Source organism: Macaca nemestrina, chromosome 4, assembly GCF_043159975.1.
Source record: "Macaca nemestrina isolate mMacNem1 chromosome 4, mMacNem.hap1, whole genome shotgun sequence".
NCBI classification, from domain to species: Eukaryota; Metazoa; Chordata; class Mammalia; order Primates; family Cercopithecidae; genus Macaca; species Macaca nemestrina.
Window position 1 is genome coordinate 117,565,906 of NC_092128.1, and position 16,304 is coordinate 117,582,209.

The window sequence follows — 16,304 nt, forward strand, 5'->3', positions numbered from 1 at the left end:
TCTTCTTTCTTCGCTCCCATGTTCCAAGGTGCTTTCTTTTACCATTTCCTCTGTGTTTGAACAACTTCTTTTGTCAATCTTTAAATGTAGGCTTGCTAGCAACTAATCCTTTTAGTTTCCTTCATCTGACAGTATCTTTATTTCCTCTTCATTTCTAAAGGAGAGTTTCACTGAACACAGAATGCATGGTTTATTTTTATTTTCTTTCTGTCCTTGGAAAATGTTGCATCGCTTCCTTCTGACCTTTATGGTTTCATAGGAAAAATCCACTGTCATTCCAATTGGTGTGCTCCTATTCCTATTCAGAATCCATCATTTCTCTGTGGCTGCCTACAGGTTGTCTTTAGTTTTCAGAAGTTTAATTACAATATTTCTTGGCGTGGATTTTGGTTGTGGTTGTTGATCCTGTTTGGAGTTCACTTGGCTTCTTGATCCATACATGTCTTTTTGCCATATTTGGAAAATTTTTATCCATTGATCTTCAAATACTCTTTAGCCTCTCTCTTCTCCTTTGGGCACATCAGTGATACAAAGGTTGGATCTTTTGTTACTGTCCTATACTGTCTTGTGGGTGTTCTTTTTGTTTTGTTTTGTTTTGTTTTTAGTTTCTGTTTTTCAGATTGAGTGAATTACAATGTCGCCACAGTCGTTGCTTTTATCCTGCCAGTTCCACTCTACTATTGAACCCATCTAGTAAGATTCTTTCATTTCTGTTATTATATACCTTTTAGCCCTGTAATTTCTATTTGGTTCTTCTTCATCACTTCTATTTCTTTACTGTGGCTTTCTATTTTTTCATTTCTTCAACAGAATTTCTATTTGCCCCTTGAAGCATTTTTATGATGGCAGTTTTAAAATCCTTGCCAGATAACTCCAGCACTTGGTTCCTCTTGACGCTGGCATTCGTTGTCTTTCTCATTCATGCTGCACATTTCTTGGTACTTGGTATGAAAGGAATTTCCTATTGTATCCCATTTTACCTATTAGGAAATTCTGGGTCTTACTTAAATATTTAATTTTAGCAGGTAATTGCCCTGATTCTGTTTAGGGAGCAGGTCCTGGCCTGATTTGTGGCCTGTGGTCCCACTGACAGTTTAATCATCAGAGCCTTTCAGTGTTATTTTGGTCTGCTTGGTTTATCAGGTGCCTCTGGGGTCTCTGCTGATGCTACCTGAGGGACAGAAGGGGTGTCTCTCATGGGAGAGGGAAGCTGCCACCACACAGCTGTGAGGCCTTCCTGGCCTGGTGTGTGTTCTGGTGGGTCCCCTGCCTCTGGGAGATCAGTGTGTTTCCCAGGTGGGGCTGAGGGGGATCCTGCTCTGGTTTCCCCAGCCCCGCAACCCTGGACTCTCTGAGATGGGACAGAGAGGCTCCCTTGGCCAGATCAATCATTGCAGTGGAGTCCCTATTGCTGCTTCCTCTTCCTGGTCATCTGGATTGGCAATAGACTCTTGCTCACCCTACCGCACCGCTATTTGATCTGTTGCCTCAGGCCAGGCTTCACACTGTGAACTGATTTCTCAGGAATTTAAGGGCCACTTGTGGTTTTTCCACTTATCTTGTCAATTCAACAGCCCTGCTGTCCAAATGTGTCCAGATCTCACCAATCCCTGCATCACAAAATATCCCTTCCCTGTCCAGGCCCTAAGTCTACCTGGAAAACTCCAATTCATCCTCCGAGACCAGCCCAAATGCCCCGGCCTGTGAAGTGTGATCCCCAAAGCCATCAGGTAGGCAACCTATCTCCCTGGGGACAAGATGAGACACAGAAGCACAACTGAGCTGCGGACCTACTGTCCCCCAGTGGGCAGATCCAAAGTGTTCATTACACAATATATCAATGACCCCCAAAGTGGGTGGACCAAGGTGCCCACCACATAATAGGACGACCCCAGTAGGTAAGGCCAGGCCCAGGTACGCATTAGGTAACAGATTGCTGGGAGATGAATGGGGGTCCCATAACTTCCTCCTGCAGGAAGTGGCAGGGGCCTGTCCAGCTGAGGTCTCATGGCCACTGGGTCTCTCCAACAGTCCCCAGGGCTGGCTCTGGTCGGGGACCTAGGGACATGTGCACACCGTACGGAGACAGTAATTGTAACAAGTATGGTGTTCTTGGAAAGTGAACTCCCTAAGCTACAGTGAAATCAATGCCCTGTCCACCTTTCCACCTTGTGACATTGGTCAAAGGTCTGGGAAACAACTGGATTCCAAGACTCACTGGGAGCTTCTTGTTGGACAAGATTTAACCACCCACCCTCTCTTCTGCTCCAAAGCAGTAACACCGGGACCATTTCTTTTTCTTTTTTTTTTTTTTTTTTGAGACGGAGTCTCGCTCTGTCACCCGAGCTGGAGAGCAGTGGCCGGATCTCAGCTCATTGCAAGCTCCGCCTCCCGGGTTTACGCCATTCTCCTGCCTCAGCCTCCCGAGTAGCTGGGACTACAGGCGCCCGCCATCTTGCCCGGCTAGTTTTTTGTATTTTTTAGTAGAGACGGGGTTTCACCGTGTTAGCCAGGATGGTCTCGATCTCCTGACCTCGTGATCCGCCCGTCTCGGCCTCCCAAAGTGCTGGGATTACAGGCTTGAGCCACCGTGCCCGGCCAACACCGGGACCATTTCAAGTCCACTCTCCCAACATAGCTGGGGTGAAATATCTCCTCTGTGTCACCTCAGAGTGGAAAGCTAGAGTCTCTGGAGGCTGATCATGCAAGCAGAAAACTGTGCAGTGGCAGGGGATGACAGCTAACTGCAATCTTTATCTGTCCATAACCAAATGAGCCCAAAGCATTGCTTCTTTTCTGGTTTGCATCTCAGGGAACGAGGTTAGATGAGGTCCTGTGTCCCGTCACCTGACTCAGGAGGGAGGGCAGAGAGTCAGTAGAAAAGGGCAAACTCCCTTGAGGTGGGGAGGGAGGAGCCTTGGCTGGGGGAACAGAAGAGGTGGGTGACACTGGCTGTCTCCAGACTCTGTTGATGTGTAAGTGAATCCACCAGAGTTTCAATATTCAGTTTTAGTGCCCACTTGAATAGACACTGGGAGGTCCCTCAGGAGGTGGCCCACTTTAGGCGTGTGTTCCTGCAGCCAGTGTGTGTGTAAGGGTATTCACGGCAACATCGAAAACATGTCAGGACCCATTATCAACACTGCATTGTGGTTAATCTTCAAAAGTCTTTGAATGTAACATTTCAAAGGTCTCTGGGCAGAAATCTTAATATACTCTTGAAGGCAAAACATTTGCGACTTTATAACTGAATCCACTGATTGTAAACACACACACATTCATGAACGAGCACACACGCAGATGCACAGGCACATGTGCACAAAGATACATCTGTGCAAGCACATGCACACGTGTGCAGAGACACACATAAAAGTGCACACATGCACACACACACGTGCAAACACACACAAATGTCCTTCAGGGCACACAAATACCGTCTCACGGAGGCTTACCAAGTTCATAATTTTATTATACTCTGAATAGAGATGATATTTAAAGAGCAGAGAAAATGACTATACAAAGGATTTATAGAACATTCATTTACATACTGGATATATTCTTTACAGTATCAGAAAAGTAAAAATATGCACTAACAAGTAAGGCAGAGAAGACGACGTTACAAGGTATTTGATGCTGAGGATAAATGCACGGTGACTTTTAACATGGCTATAGCTTAACACTGGAGGAATACAACAATACGTTCTTTTACTGAGTAGTTAGTAGGACCCTGGCTATAACATGCGTTGGGCACATGAGTTCGTGAACTCTCCACATTTGCTCCCCAGGGCAGTATGCGCCTGTCCAGCGGGAGCCCTGGAGGCAAAATGCCTGAAGTGTTCCTTTTCCTGTGGCCCTAGAGCCGGTGTCCACGGTGGGGGCTCTCTCACGGTTTCTGAGCCCACAGTACAATCTGTGATGGCACACAGCTTGTTCTGTTTAATGCACATGTAACACAAAAGGAAGAAATAAACTTCCTATACCAGCTCTCCAGAAATCGTGGAAACTTGCTGCCTTTGGTTCCTCAGAAGGAGCTATCTGCTTGGAGCAAATTCCCTGATGCCCTTGACCACGTTTACCTTGTGTAAAAATCACACCTGGCCAATGAGTTCAAAAAGTATGTTTGCACGGCTTCCTGAATGCCGTCGAGGCACGGCTTCACGGGGGCCATCACGGGCACCCCAATATCTCTGTGATTCCCTGGCAGGCTGTTTCTCAATACTGAGACCCTCGTTTGCTCTGATTTCTAAATGAGCTCTCTCATCCTTCATCAGAAGGACTGCACTCTTTGGGTTAAACATGGGTAGGGACCATCTCAGGATGAGGACCTCTTGGGGAAAGTACAAACCTCTGCTTCCGGTGGCCACATTCCTGCAGTGGATGAAAAACCGAGATGCTGGAAGCCTCTGCCAAAGACATAAGGGTCAACACGAGGATCTGCTGAAAATGCCAGCACCTCCTGACGGTCATGCCACCGCACGTTAGAGGAGGAGGTCCACAATGACCAAGGCAAACATTTGGCACAGAAATGAGGCACTTGGTTTGGTGCATCAATAGGAGCTAAAAAGTGGAATGGTCCACCTGCTTTCACACACGCGCACACACACGCACGTACACACGCACACACAACATCCACTGTGATTTGGCTGCTTCCAGCTCTGCCTGTTGCTAAGTTTTCCTCGGCCCCTCACTTTAAAGCAGAGTTCACAAAGCACACTCCCAAACCCCAGCTCCCTGACAGGAGCCTGTGACACCAGTGTGGCCTAAGACTGGGGACTTGACTTTTGAAAGCAGAGGGAATTTCAGGCTGGAAAGCAATCAGGACAGTCAGTGTGCCTGCAGAGCACCTGCGCTGCGAGAGGACGGGGCCAAGGACTTATTCCGATGTGGCCCAGCCCCATCTCTCACTCTGGGGATGTTCCAGGGTCACAAATTACCCCAAACCTTTTGACCACGGACAGGTTCAAGCAAGAAAACCAGGGCTGGAATGTTGAAATAGGCCTGAAATACACTTGATTCAGTGGCTTAGATGATGGCAAACAGTGGCACTCAAAAATAGCTTGTCAGTACCGGGGTTTCTTCTCTTTCTCCTCATTCTCCGTTCTGCTCACACATGCCACAACCACACAGGGTCCCCAGCAAGAACCCCAGGGTGGCAAGGAGGAGCACGAAGAAGGCTGATAAATGCAGGGGAACTTCAGGTCCTGCAGTGTCCGGCCTGAAGATCATTGAAAAGCCCGTGTCGGGGATGCCGAGTTTAAATCCAGGTGTTTCCCATCCCTCCTGGACTCTCTCCATCAGAAAGGAAGTCATCCACAACCGGGGAAAAACATTCCAATGAGTAAAACATCAGGGTAGGCTGCTTGAGGCAAAGCCACCTTTGGGCGGCACTGCACATGGGAGACCCACAGTCCACCGCACACTTTCGGTGGCCAGGGGCCTATGGTACATCCTACATGGGGACAAGCCTCGCAAAATCACAGCTTGGCAGGCTGCAGCATTCGACACTGGTACAGTATAGCAATGGCAAATTATCATAAATAATTTGGCATAAAATATAAATTACATAGAAATGATATTTTTGTTCCTTCTTCTCATTTCTCCTCTCAGGGTCCTCATAGGCTCTCCCCAGCCCAGCTCGCCCAGCTCGCCACAGGTGAGGAGGAGGCACGGAGCACTCACCATGGTGGGGTGGGGTGGGGTCTCTAATGCAGCCATTTCTTCCCACCACCCTCATCCTCACAGCCCATCACAAAGGCCCCTCGTTTTAGGCCCCACTGTGTTCCAGAAGGGCTTGACTTGCACAAACCTTCATCAAACATACGCCCCCTTCTCAGTTTCATTAGCATCTCCATCTTGGGAAGACCAAGGTGAGGGAAACTCCTGGCCTCAGGTGCAGCTGGACAGGGGCGCCCATGCCAATGGGTGAAGCATGGCAGTCACTTGTCACCTCTGCCTCAAGGGCTGGGGATTCCTCATCCCCCGGAATGCTGGTGTGCCAGGGATGTGGGGACCACCTCGTGTTCTGTGCTGTTTCCTTGCATGTCCCTTTCCATGGGGACCCTAGGGGGTGGGGTGCACCCATGCCCAGCTTCTTCTACCCAAAAAACATGTGGCTACAGAGATGTGTCAGGTAAGTCAGTTTCAGGAAAGGTCAATTCATGGTGATGTTGTTTGTTCTTGTTTTTGTAGAGCTGGAAGATCCTCTTTCCCCTCATGGGCCTGAAATGTCAGAGTTACTAGTTTGGTAAAAAGTGGGGGCCCCACCCTCACCCCACAGCTGTCTCCAGGGCTTTGAGAGGCATCGGTGGGTCCAGGGTGGGAGGTGGGTTCTTAGACCTTCTTTGGGGAGCCAATCATGACCTTTGATACGAAGTTGACGATGGCGCTGGCAGGCTGCTCAGGGTCATGCTCTGCAAACAGGTGGCACACATTATCCGTGGCGCTGCCCTGCTTCCGGGCCACGAATCCAAAGACTCTGCCAAAGGAAAGTCCAGTTAGAGTGGTCAGTGTCCCACAAAGTACCAAGCTTCTACTTCCTCCAGCTGCCAGCGGCACGGTCAGGAGGAATTTTAAGTGGCATCTATCAAAAATCTACCAAATGCCCAGCACCCTGCTGGCCACCTGTTCATGCACTTTACCTCCAGCCTTCACAGACGCCTGTAATCCCAGCTACTTAGGAGGCTGAGGTAGGAGAATTGCTTGAACCCAGGAAGAGGTTGCAGTGAGCCAAGATCATGCCACTGCACTCCAGTCTGGGCAACAAAAGCGAAACTCTGTCTCAAAAAAAAAAAAGATAAAAAAGAAAAGAAAAAAGAGGGACCTCTAACAGCTGCCTGGACTGGCTGTGGAGCAACAGTGTGATGAAGGCCCTCCTCCCTTGTATTTGGTAGATTTGGAACACCCGCTTCATCCACGTGCCTGCACACAGGGAGCAATTCCTTCTAGCTGTGCAGACCTCAGCACTGCTGAGCCATGCATTCCCAAATGGCCAAAAAGGCTGTGCCAACTGCACATTCAGCCAACAGCCGGCAGAGAAGTTAACAGCATCCAGATCCTTGTCCATAATGAGAACACTTTTACTTCCTTCTTTTTCAAAAGAAATTGGCATGGTGTAGTCATTTTCTTATAAGGCACCCCCTATGAAAATTTGGAATTCAACTTTGGAGTGTAACTGTAGACAAGGAGAGCATGTAAAGAAATCCCTCCCAGAAACTTACTTTGAGGAAGGGCCATCTTTGATCCACCTTGCAAATTAAAAAGAAAAAGAGAGTCAGGTTAATGTTTTAAATTGAAAGATAGAATTGAGTATACTCCTTGCTCAATAAAAATGCAAATTTCTTACTTCCTGTCTTGTGGGTCCAAGGCACAGAAAATCACACTGTTCACGGGGTAATGCCTCCGGAAGAAGAGCCTGTTGGGACACAGGGGAGAGAGGATGGTTCCTGTTACTAGGGCTTTTGGGTGATGGGGGATGCACTGGGCAGGCTCTCCCATACATGAAGATTCTTCCAGCAGAAAACATTTTATATTGTTACTCATCACTTGGAGAGAAGAAAGTGTGTGCTCATTCAAAGTCAACAGATGCCCTGAAGGTGGGCAGAACAGTTGTTACCAGTAGACGGCAGCACCACACAGGCTGAAACTGTCAGCCGTGTGGAAGACAGGAATCGGGTCAAGAAGCCCTACCAGGCCGGGCGCAGTGGCTCACGCTTGTAATCCCAACACCTGGGGAGGCCGAGGCGAGTGGATCACCTGAGGTTAGAAGTTCGAGACCAGCCTGGCCAGCTTGGTGAAACCCCGTCTCTACTAAAAATACAAAAATTAGCTGGGCATGGTGACATGTGCCTGTAATTTCAGCTACTTGGGAGCCAGAAACAGGGGAATTGCTTGAACCCGGGAGGCAGAGGTTGCAATGGGCTGAGACCGCTCTACTGCTCTCCAGCTTGGGTGACAGAGTGAGATTCCACTTCAAAAAAAAAAAAAAAAAAAAGCCCCAACGAACTGGAAAAGCTGGTGGGGTGTAAGATGGACACAAGGAAGCACCTCTGGTCCTGCCAGACACTGCTGGCTGCAGGATCATGGGGAAACCACTAACAGCCTCCAGCCTCCAAGCCTCAGTTTCCTCACCTGTGAAAAGTGGATCATGATACCAGCCCACTCCTTCCACAGAACAGACACCCAAATCAGATGCAGTCACAGGTCTGAGAGCACTGACTGAACAGTAAAGTGCTGTGCATGGAACATTCCTTAGGGAAGGACTCCACATGGTCACTGATATGACCCCCATAGAGACCTCCTTCCCGGCTCACCTGATAGCCCTTAGTCACTGACATGACCACCTGAGGCAACCTCCTCCAGCTCACCTGCCGAGCCCTTCCTTCCAAGAGTGCTATCCACCCAGTCCACATGGTCCCCAGAGGATGCCCATCTCAACACTGCTGTGTCCAGGCTGGGCCAGTCTAGTTGGCTTTGGGGTCAACCCTCTCCTTCTGGGAATGACTCTGCACTGGTACAGGGTAAAGCTCATCTGGAGATGAAGAGAGAGGCCAGGAGACAGGCAAGGGCAGAGGCAGAGCCTGGGCGTGCTTCAATTCAAGGTGACCCTGCAGCCACCTACAGCACCTCTCAAACAGGTGCCTTTTAAGGCTCATTGTTGGTGAGAAGATCCCCCTTTTGTCCAGAATTAGCCAGTCTGAACCCAAACTCTATCTCTTACAATATGAAAGATCTGAACTGATGTGGACATGACCCATCTCCAGGCAGTATAAAAAATACAAGGAAACTAAAGAGACACAGAAAAAAGACACCTCTGACAAGGGCACATAGAACAGATCCTGTGAAGAAATAACAGATCTTCCAAGGGCCGTGGGGAGGAGGGAACAGTCAACATTGTGAGGGTCCTTAAGGAGCCCAACCCTGACCCTGTGTCTACCATGTCGCCAAGCTATGCCTACAGACCCTGAATCCACCATGCAGCCTAGCCATGTCCCTGATGCTGACCCTCAGTCCACTAGGCAGTCTAGCCATACTCCTGACTGTAAGCCTGAGTCCACCAAGCAGCCTGGCCATGCCCTGAGCCTGACCCTGAGCCCTCCAGGTAGCTGATCCACATCCCGGACCCTAAGTCCACCATGTAGCTCAGCTATGCCCCTGACACTGACTCTGAGTCCACCGTGCAGCTGAGCCACACCCAATGGGAAGCCTGAGTGAGTCATGTAGCCGAGCCATGCCCCTGACCCTGAGTTCACCATGTAGCTGAGCTATGCCTGACACTGACCCTGATTCCACCATGCAGCTAAGCCATGCCCAACTGGGACCCTGGGTGAGCCATGCAGCTGAGCCATGTCCCTGACGCTGAGTCCACCATAAAGCCAAGGCACAACCCTGACTCTGACCCTGAGTCCACCAAACAGCAAAGCTATGCCCCCTGAACCTGACCATGAGTCCACCATACAGTCGTGCAGCTGAGCCTTGCCTGTGACCTTGACCCTGAGAACACAGTGGGGCTGAGCCACGCACCTGACCCTGTCCCTGCATGTGCCACACAGGGCACTTGCTGAGTGCCCTTTTCATTTGAGACACTAAACCTTGAAATAGGTATTTTGGTGCAAGATTGAAATATGAGAGCATCAAGAATTGGGACCTTGCCCAGGATTACCTAGTGGTCAGTGTCAGGGGCACTGAACGGGTCTGACCAGTAAAACCCACGTTCTGCTTTGTGCTCATTTTTTCCAGCAGGTGAAGGGTGATGAGCAAAACCTGCCTAAACTCACTTATTCCTGATGCTACGGAGGGGAAGATCCTGCCTTCAACCTCCGAGGTGTTTTGGGCAGATGATGAAAATGTCCTGAGTCTAAGGACATGGACACCACAGAGAGGCATGGGGGCCCTGCTGGGGGAGCATCCTGAGAAAGAAGCCAGGCTGGTCTGAGTGTCCCCTGCCGGCCTGTCGGCTGTGATGACTCCTGCCATCATGCTGCTGCCACAGTTGATGCCAACGTGCCTCCTCAACCACACAACACAAAACAAGTGCATCTGGACTGCTCTGTTCTTAGGCCACAGGCTCCACTCAGGGATGGCATTCTGGAAGGAGGGAGAGAGGAACAGCCCTATGGCTGCTCTGTTCCGTGCCTATGCTGGGCATTCAGTAAAGGTCCACATTGAGATCATCAGCTCCAGCGTAACTGGCTCAGTAACAGCTCTGGCCTAAGTCATTTGAAATTGGCCAATGGAAATAGTACATATCAAGGTCATACTCTCACCTGAAAGGAAATGACCCTCTGTTAAAACAATAGGTTCTAAGATCAATGGATTCTGATCATAATATCAGAATGTTTTCAAAAAACTGAGTTAAATGATTTTTTACATTTGCAATTATGTGTGTATGTGTGCAGTTTTAAAACGCCAAATGTCTTTTTATTATTTTATTTTACTGATTTCTAAGAAAAATAACCTTCAGAACAAATGCTAATAGTTTCTATGTGGTTCCCAGGATCTATTTAATGGGAGAAAAATGTCTAGACAGGTCCTGGGTGACTCATGACCTCAAGGACGGCTAATGATTTACCTGGATGACTACCCGCACTAGGGAAGAGCAAGAGGAAGGTGACAGCCCCGCCCCTGCTGGACGGCTCCTGCCTCCCTCTAGGCACTCACTTCCTCTGATTGTCTGTCAGGGTGATGCCCTGGGCTGACACCTTAAAGTGCACAACCGTGGACACAGGGGGTGGCTCCTGGACCAGGGTGATGCTCAGGGCCTTCTGGATCGCCTGGTGGCCGGTGAGGGACTCCATCTCCACGGAGTTCAAGTACCACACGTTGCAGGCTGGAAGACACCAAGGGAGACACATGTTAGTTGCAACTATTGGGACAGGTGTGTCCTGTTAACACACAGGCAGTTGCTGATGTGCCAGACTGTGGATTTATGAACGACTTGCGCATGTGGCCTGTGCTGGGTGCATGTAAGGCAGATGGCCTTTGCGCCTAATTCTGACAACATGAAAAGTGAGTGCTCCAAGGATGCACTTGCTCCCATGTCAAGGCAGGCAATAAGTGAGTTACCAGAGCAAAGCAGACCCGCCTGGTGTGGCTTTGCCTTCCCACCAGCCAGAGGGAGCTTTCTATTTGCCTTGCAGCAGTATTAAACCCTCATGTCACAGGTGGAGCCCAAGGCACCTTCTCTGGTCTCAGGGTGGGTCTGGACAACAATCACATTAGCACGAAACCCGACTACTGTTACAAGTAAGGAGCCCAGAGGCCCCTGAGAAACATCTGTGACGGAAGCATGTGTCCTGGAATCCTGGTTGCCGAGAGAAGGAATGGCTTGCAGTGAGCTCAGAGAACAGGCTGGAAAGAGCCAAAAGTGGCCCGGCCTTGCCTGTGTCCTGGCTCCCCATGCTGCCAAGGGAGGGCTGTGGATCCTGTCCCTGACCATCTCCTCTTGGGAGAAGAAAAACAACTGGGCTCCATAACAACTCTTCTCTCCCTTCTAGCCTGTGACCCTGCAGTTCAAGCACAAGTGCACGTGTGATTTTAGGGCATGGGTGAAATTGAGGTGTTCCAAGACATCCAGGCTCAGCCTGAAGCTCATTCATTGAAGGAAACCAGAGCCTCTCCTGCCCAAAGGCTGAGTAGTCTTCCTCCTGAGGAACAGAACTGCCCTCACTCACTCGCCCCCTATCTGCTATATACAAGTCCCTGTAAGTGACCATGTGGGTGTCTTAATTCCACGGTTAAAGGCCTCTAAAGTTTCACTTAACAGAAAAAGAGTGCTTCCCCATAGTCTACAGCAACACATCTCAGCACTCGGATGCACAGTATGCGCTGGGTGGTGTTGTCTCCCTTGGCCATGTCCTCCTGGGGGAGGCAGCCCTGGGGAGCAGCTCCATCTTCTCTTTGCCTTTAAGTCTGACTTTTCAGAACCAGCAAGGGTCGTGCCTATTGGCAGGTGGTTTGACTGGTGTTTGACAGGTGCACAGACAGATGTGCTGGCAGGTATGTTGGCAGGTGCACTGGAAGGTGCGCTGGCAGGTGGTTTGACAGGTGTGCTGCAGGGTACACTGACACACAAGACCACAGATGGGCTAGGATGTCCCTGGGTGTCACAGTGCAGGGCGACTTATGAGTTGTTGGACCACCCTTTCTCTCCACAGCAAAGGCCACAGTGTTTATAGCTGGAGACACTCTGAGGAATTGAGCCCACTATTTTTGATGATCACTTGGTGATATGGTTTGGCTGTGTCCCCACCCAAATCTCATCTTGAATTGTACCTCTCATAATACCCACGTGTGGTGGGAGCAACCTGGTGTGAGGTAATTGAATCATGGGGTGGGTTTTTCCCATGCTGTTCTCATGGGAGTGAGTAAGTCTCACAAGATCTGATGGTTTTATAAAGGGCAGCTCCCCTGCACATACTCTCTTGCCTGCCACCATGTAAGATGTGCCTTTGCTCTTCCTTCACCTTCTACCATGATCATGAGGCCTCCTCAGCCAAGTGAAACTGTGAGTGCATTAAACCTCTTTATAAATTATATATAAACTTCTTTATAAATTACCCAGTCTCAGATGTGTCTGTATTAACATCATGAGAACAGACAAGTATACTTGGCGATATTTATCAAGTGGATCTCAAATACCTAGAAGTAACCCAGAGGTCCTGCTCCTGAGGAGATTGAGAAAGGAAATATTCTATAACCACATGAGATAGTTAACCTGCAGGGAAAGACATTTGTGCCACATATTCATTTTAGTGGGAAAAACCAGAAACATATCAGAAATGAGAGAGGGGTAAAATTAGCCCCCTTGGTGGAATACCAAGCAACCAGCAAGCAGTAACCAGGAAAATCACACGGCGGCATGGAAAGACGTCATCAGCAATCAGCGGGGAGAGCAGAATAAAAACCACGTCTGCTATGATTAGAACGGGAAAATGAAAAGCATGTGTGCAAACAGATAGGAGCTGCGAGAGAGCCTGGAGAATTCAAAAACAGAATTCATGAAAGGGACAGTCTGCCTTTGATTTTATTAGCATTACTGTCATGCTGATCATGCAGTTACGAAAGAGAGAAAAAAGGGGACATTTTGACCTAACTACTAGGAAAATTCCACAAAATTGGCACAATCTCAATCAGTTCACACAGAACCACAGCTGCCACAACCCAGACCCATGCTCTCTTGAAGGAGTCACACATGGCTTTCTGATGAGGAGTAGTCTTGCTGGCGAGAGTTTGGGAGGAATCTGCTGTTTGGGGAATCTCTCTCCCCAGATGCAGGAGCTATGTCATCATTCCTCAAAGCAGAGAAGAAAATGCTGCCACTACAGAGCCTGTTCTATGGAGCACACAGCAGCCAATTGACACCAAGTGCCCCAAAGCCTCTCTCCAGCAGAGAACAGGCATGCCTGTGCCTGCCTGTGACTGTCCAACTGCACCTGGCCCAAGACCATCCAGTGCCACTTGACAAGTGCTCTTGGCCAGAGGTGAAGATTCAGTGCCCAGTGAGAATTACCAGGAAGGCATCCACCAGACCCATGAAATGGAGCTCTGTCCATTGCTAGGCTACTCTGAGAAAGGGACTTGATAACACAGAACAAAAGTCTGAGGCCCACATGTGGGAATTTGTCCTAAGGCAACACTCCAGAAATCAGAAAAAGAAATAATGCAGAAAGATGGTCCTCTAAGCATTATCTGTGGTATTAAAAATTAGAAACATGCTAAATGAACATCCACAAGGAGGTGAATTATGTGATGGACCATTGTGTAGCCATGAAAATATGAGATCTGCATTATGTTTTAAGAACCAACTTATTATGCTAAGAGAAGAGAAAAGAATTGTACATGCAGCATGATCCCAAGTACAAGAAAAAAGGCAGTACAGGATTGGATCTGGTTGACATCAGGAGTGGTCTTTGGGCCAGAGAACACTGTACCTACTGTCTACCCTTCCTCCCAACATTCAGGGGCTGCATAGGGGCAACAGATCTATGAGTAATTCATTTTTCCTTTTCTTTTATTTTACATTTTTAAAACTTAAAGAACATATATGACTTTATTTTAAAAAGCATACCTATCATATGCTAAAAAATGCAACCACAACATTTCTGGGAAATCTGTTAGAAGTCTACTAAAAAGAAATAAGTCTTTCTTTTCAGGATTGTATTATATTCCTCTGCTTCAACAAGAAATAATTAAGAAGCGAGGCTTAAAACACAAATAGAAATTGTTTTAGAGATTGGAACAAAGGCATAATGGCCTTAGTATCAAAAAAAGGATTAAACTGGAAAAAATTAAAAGTTTATTCCTATCTTTGTGAGCTGTCTGACTGCTAATATTTCTGAGTTTCGGCTTCCTGAATCTTTATAATGGGGAAATTGGACATGATCATTTCAAAGAACATTGCACATCCAGGAGTCTAGGACTCTAAGTGAATTAGAAAACAGATGAAGTTCAGTTTAGGAAAGAAAACCCACTAAATTGCTGGAAGGTCATCAGAGATTGCAATAGTTCTACTATCTTGCCACAGTGCTTATTCTGCACTGATTCTAAACATCTGCAGACAATCCTCCAGGTAAAGACGACACCAGCTGAGGATTGGTGACTGTGACAGCCTCAATCTTCTGGTGACACATCTGCTGTCCTGGTTCCATGACTTGGAACCTGGGTTAATGTAATGGACAGCAGACATTTGCAGCTCTCAATGTGTTTTAGAAATAAGATTTTTAAAGGAAAGAAGCTCAAGGCAGTCATAATTCAAGCTTTATATAGAAATGCCCAACTCAGATGATCAGATACAAACTCAACGTTCTGAATGAAGTCTTGACTCTAAGAAGATCCACCCTTAAAAAAAATTGGAGTTATTGATACATTTCAATGTAATTTTAAAAGATGGAAAAGTGTACTTAAAAATGGTAAGTCAGGATAGAAGAGAAAGTTTTAATATCTAAAAACAAGTGCTATCAGGATGCACTGTTATGATCAACTAAATTCATTCAATTCATTTATTAATTCCACACTTACTGGGTGAATGCAGGATAACTAGGAAGCTAAAGGAGAAAAATGAAATTGCATGTCCCCTGGTGCTACCATATTGGGCTGAATGGGCAGGGCTGTGTCCCTGAGATGATATGGGCATGGCTAGACGTGGGAGCTGAACGTCAGGCCTAGATCTGCCATTCAGGAGCCAGAGCTGCCACCTTGGGTCCTCTGTCTATGACAAAGGATGACAGGACACTACACCCACATGCCTTGTGGGTGAAGGGGAGGAGCCAATAAGCTGGGCAGGACAAGTGCTCTGTGCCTGTTGCTATCACTGTTCTTCTGCACTTTCTTGAACACTGACAATGCATAAGTTGTGATTTAAAAACCATTAATTAAAGGTTTTCAAAATTTCAAAGACATTTTTAAAAGGTGCAACTGAAACAAATAAATCCATCAGAGTGGATCTGGTTTCGTAGCCCTGTCTCCTCAGTTAAGAGTGAGTGAGCTGCTCATCAAAGAGGTCTATAGTAAATTCCTGCATCCTCCTGGGCACTTCACTGGGACCCACAGACAGGGTCCACTGTTACTTTAACAGAAGAAAGCTAAGAATCATGATGGGCTCCAGGGAAATAGACTTAAACAGATTTAGGGGCTGTGGCCCAGGACCAGCCCAGGCCCAAAGGTGAGATCTACATCTCACAAGGGAAAGGGCGAGGCTGGCTTCCCAGGAAAGACCATTCCTCTTGGGCCAGAAAAATGCTCCCAAGGCATTTTCAATGTCCTATTCATTTAATCTTTTCAACTGCTATGTGTGAAAATATTATTATCCCCACTGACCAGATACAAACCTCAGGTCTGCGAAGCTAAGTGATTTGCCAGAGATCAAAATCCTGAGTGGCAGAACATGGCCGGAAACCCATGATCACAGCTACACTTCATTTTGGAGCTTCAAGCTTTAGCACACTTGCAATTTGGGGCAAGCTATTTTCACCTTTATTTTGGCCACAGGTAACTTATTCTATAAGGAGAGTCTAAAATGACTTAAACACTATAATTCCATTCAAAACAAAGTAATTTTACTTTAGCTGGGTAACAGACACAGTGATGTATAAATTTATAGAGAAAAGCTACATAGAAAAATCATACAAATTATAGAGGAAATAAGAAAATACCTATATATTTCATACACCTTTATTGTGGAGTTAACACTTGTAAACTACTCTGCAGTTATGAGGTACAGAATGGAGGTATTTCTAGTCCAATCTTCTGCCAGACTCAGAAATCCCATCCCCAACATTTCTTACAGTAAACACCTACCTTGAGCGAAA

The 16,304-nt window shown here is 47.5% G+C and overlaps 1 protein-coding gene across 11 annotated transcripts in view; it reads right to left on the reverse strand.

Moving 5' to 3' along the window:
* Positions 1 to 3,443: 3,443 nt before the first annotated feature.
* LOC105492346 (tensin 3) overlaps positions 3,444 to 16,304 on the reverse strand; it is a 308,210-nt gene continuing 295,349 nt past the window's right edge. For 8 of the 11 annotated variants that reach the window (XM_071095160.1, XM_011759356.3, XM_071095158.1 and 5 more), the window contains 4 exons: positions 10,657 to 10,825; positions 7,343 to 7,411; positions 7,218 to 7,244; positions 5,730 to 6,475 (listed from right to left, as the gene is read on the reverse strand). In XM_071095160.1, the coding sequence (XP_070951261.1) occupies positions 6,331 to 6,475; positions 7,218 to 7,244; positions 7,343 to 7,411; positions 10,657 to 10,825 (410 nt within the window). In that variant the 3' untranslated portion in view covers positions 5,730 to 6,330. Of the gene's footprint in view, positions 6,476 to 7,217; positions 7,245 to 7,342; positions 7,412 to 10,656; positions 10,826 to 16,304 lie in introns of all 11 variants that reach the window. The other 3 variants (XM_011759351.2, XM_011759360.2, XM_071095157.1) reach the window with 1 other exon arrangement.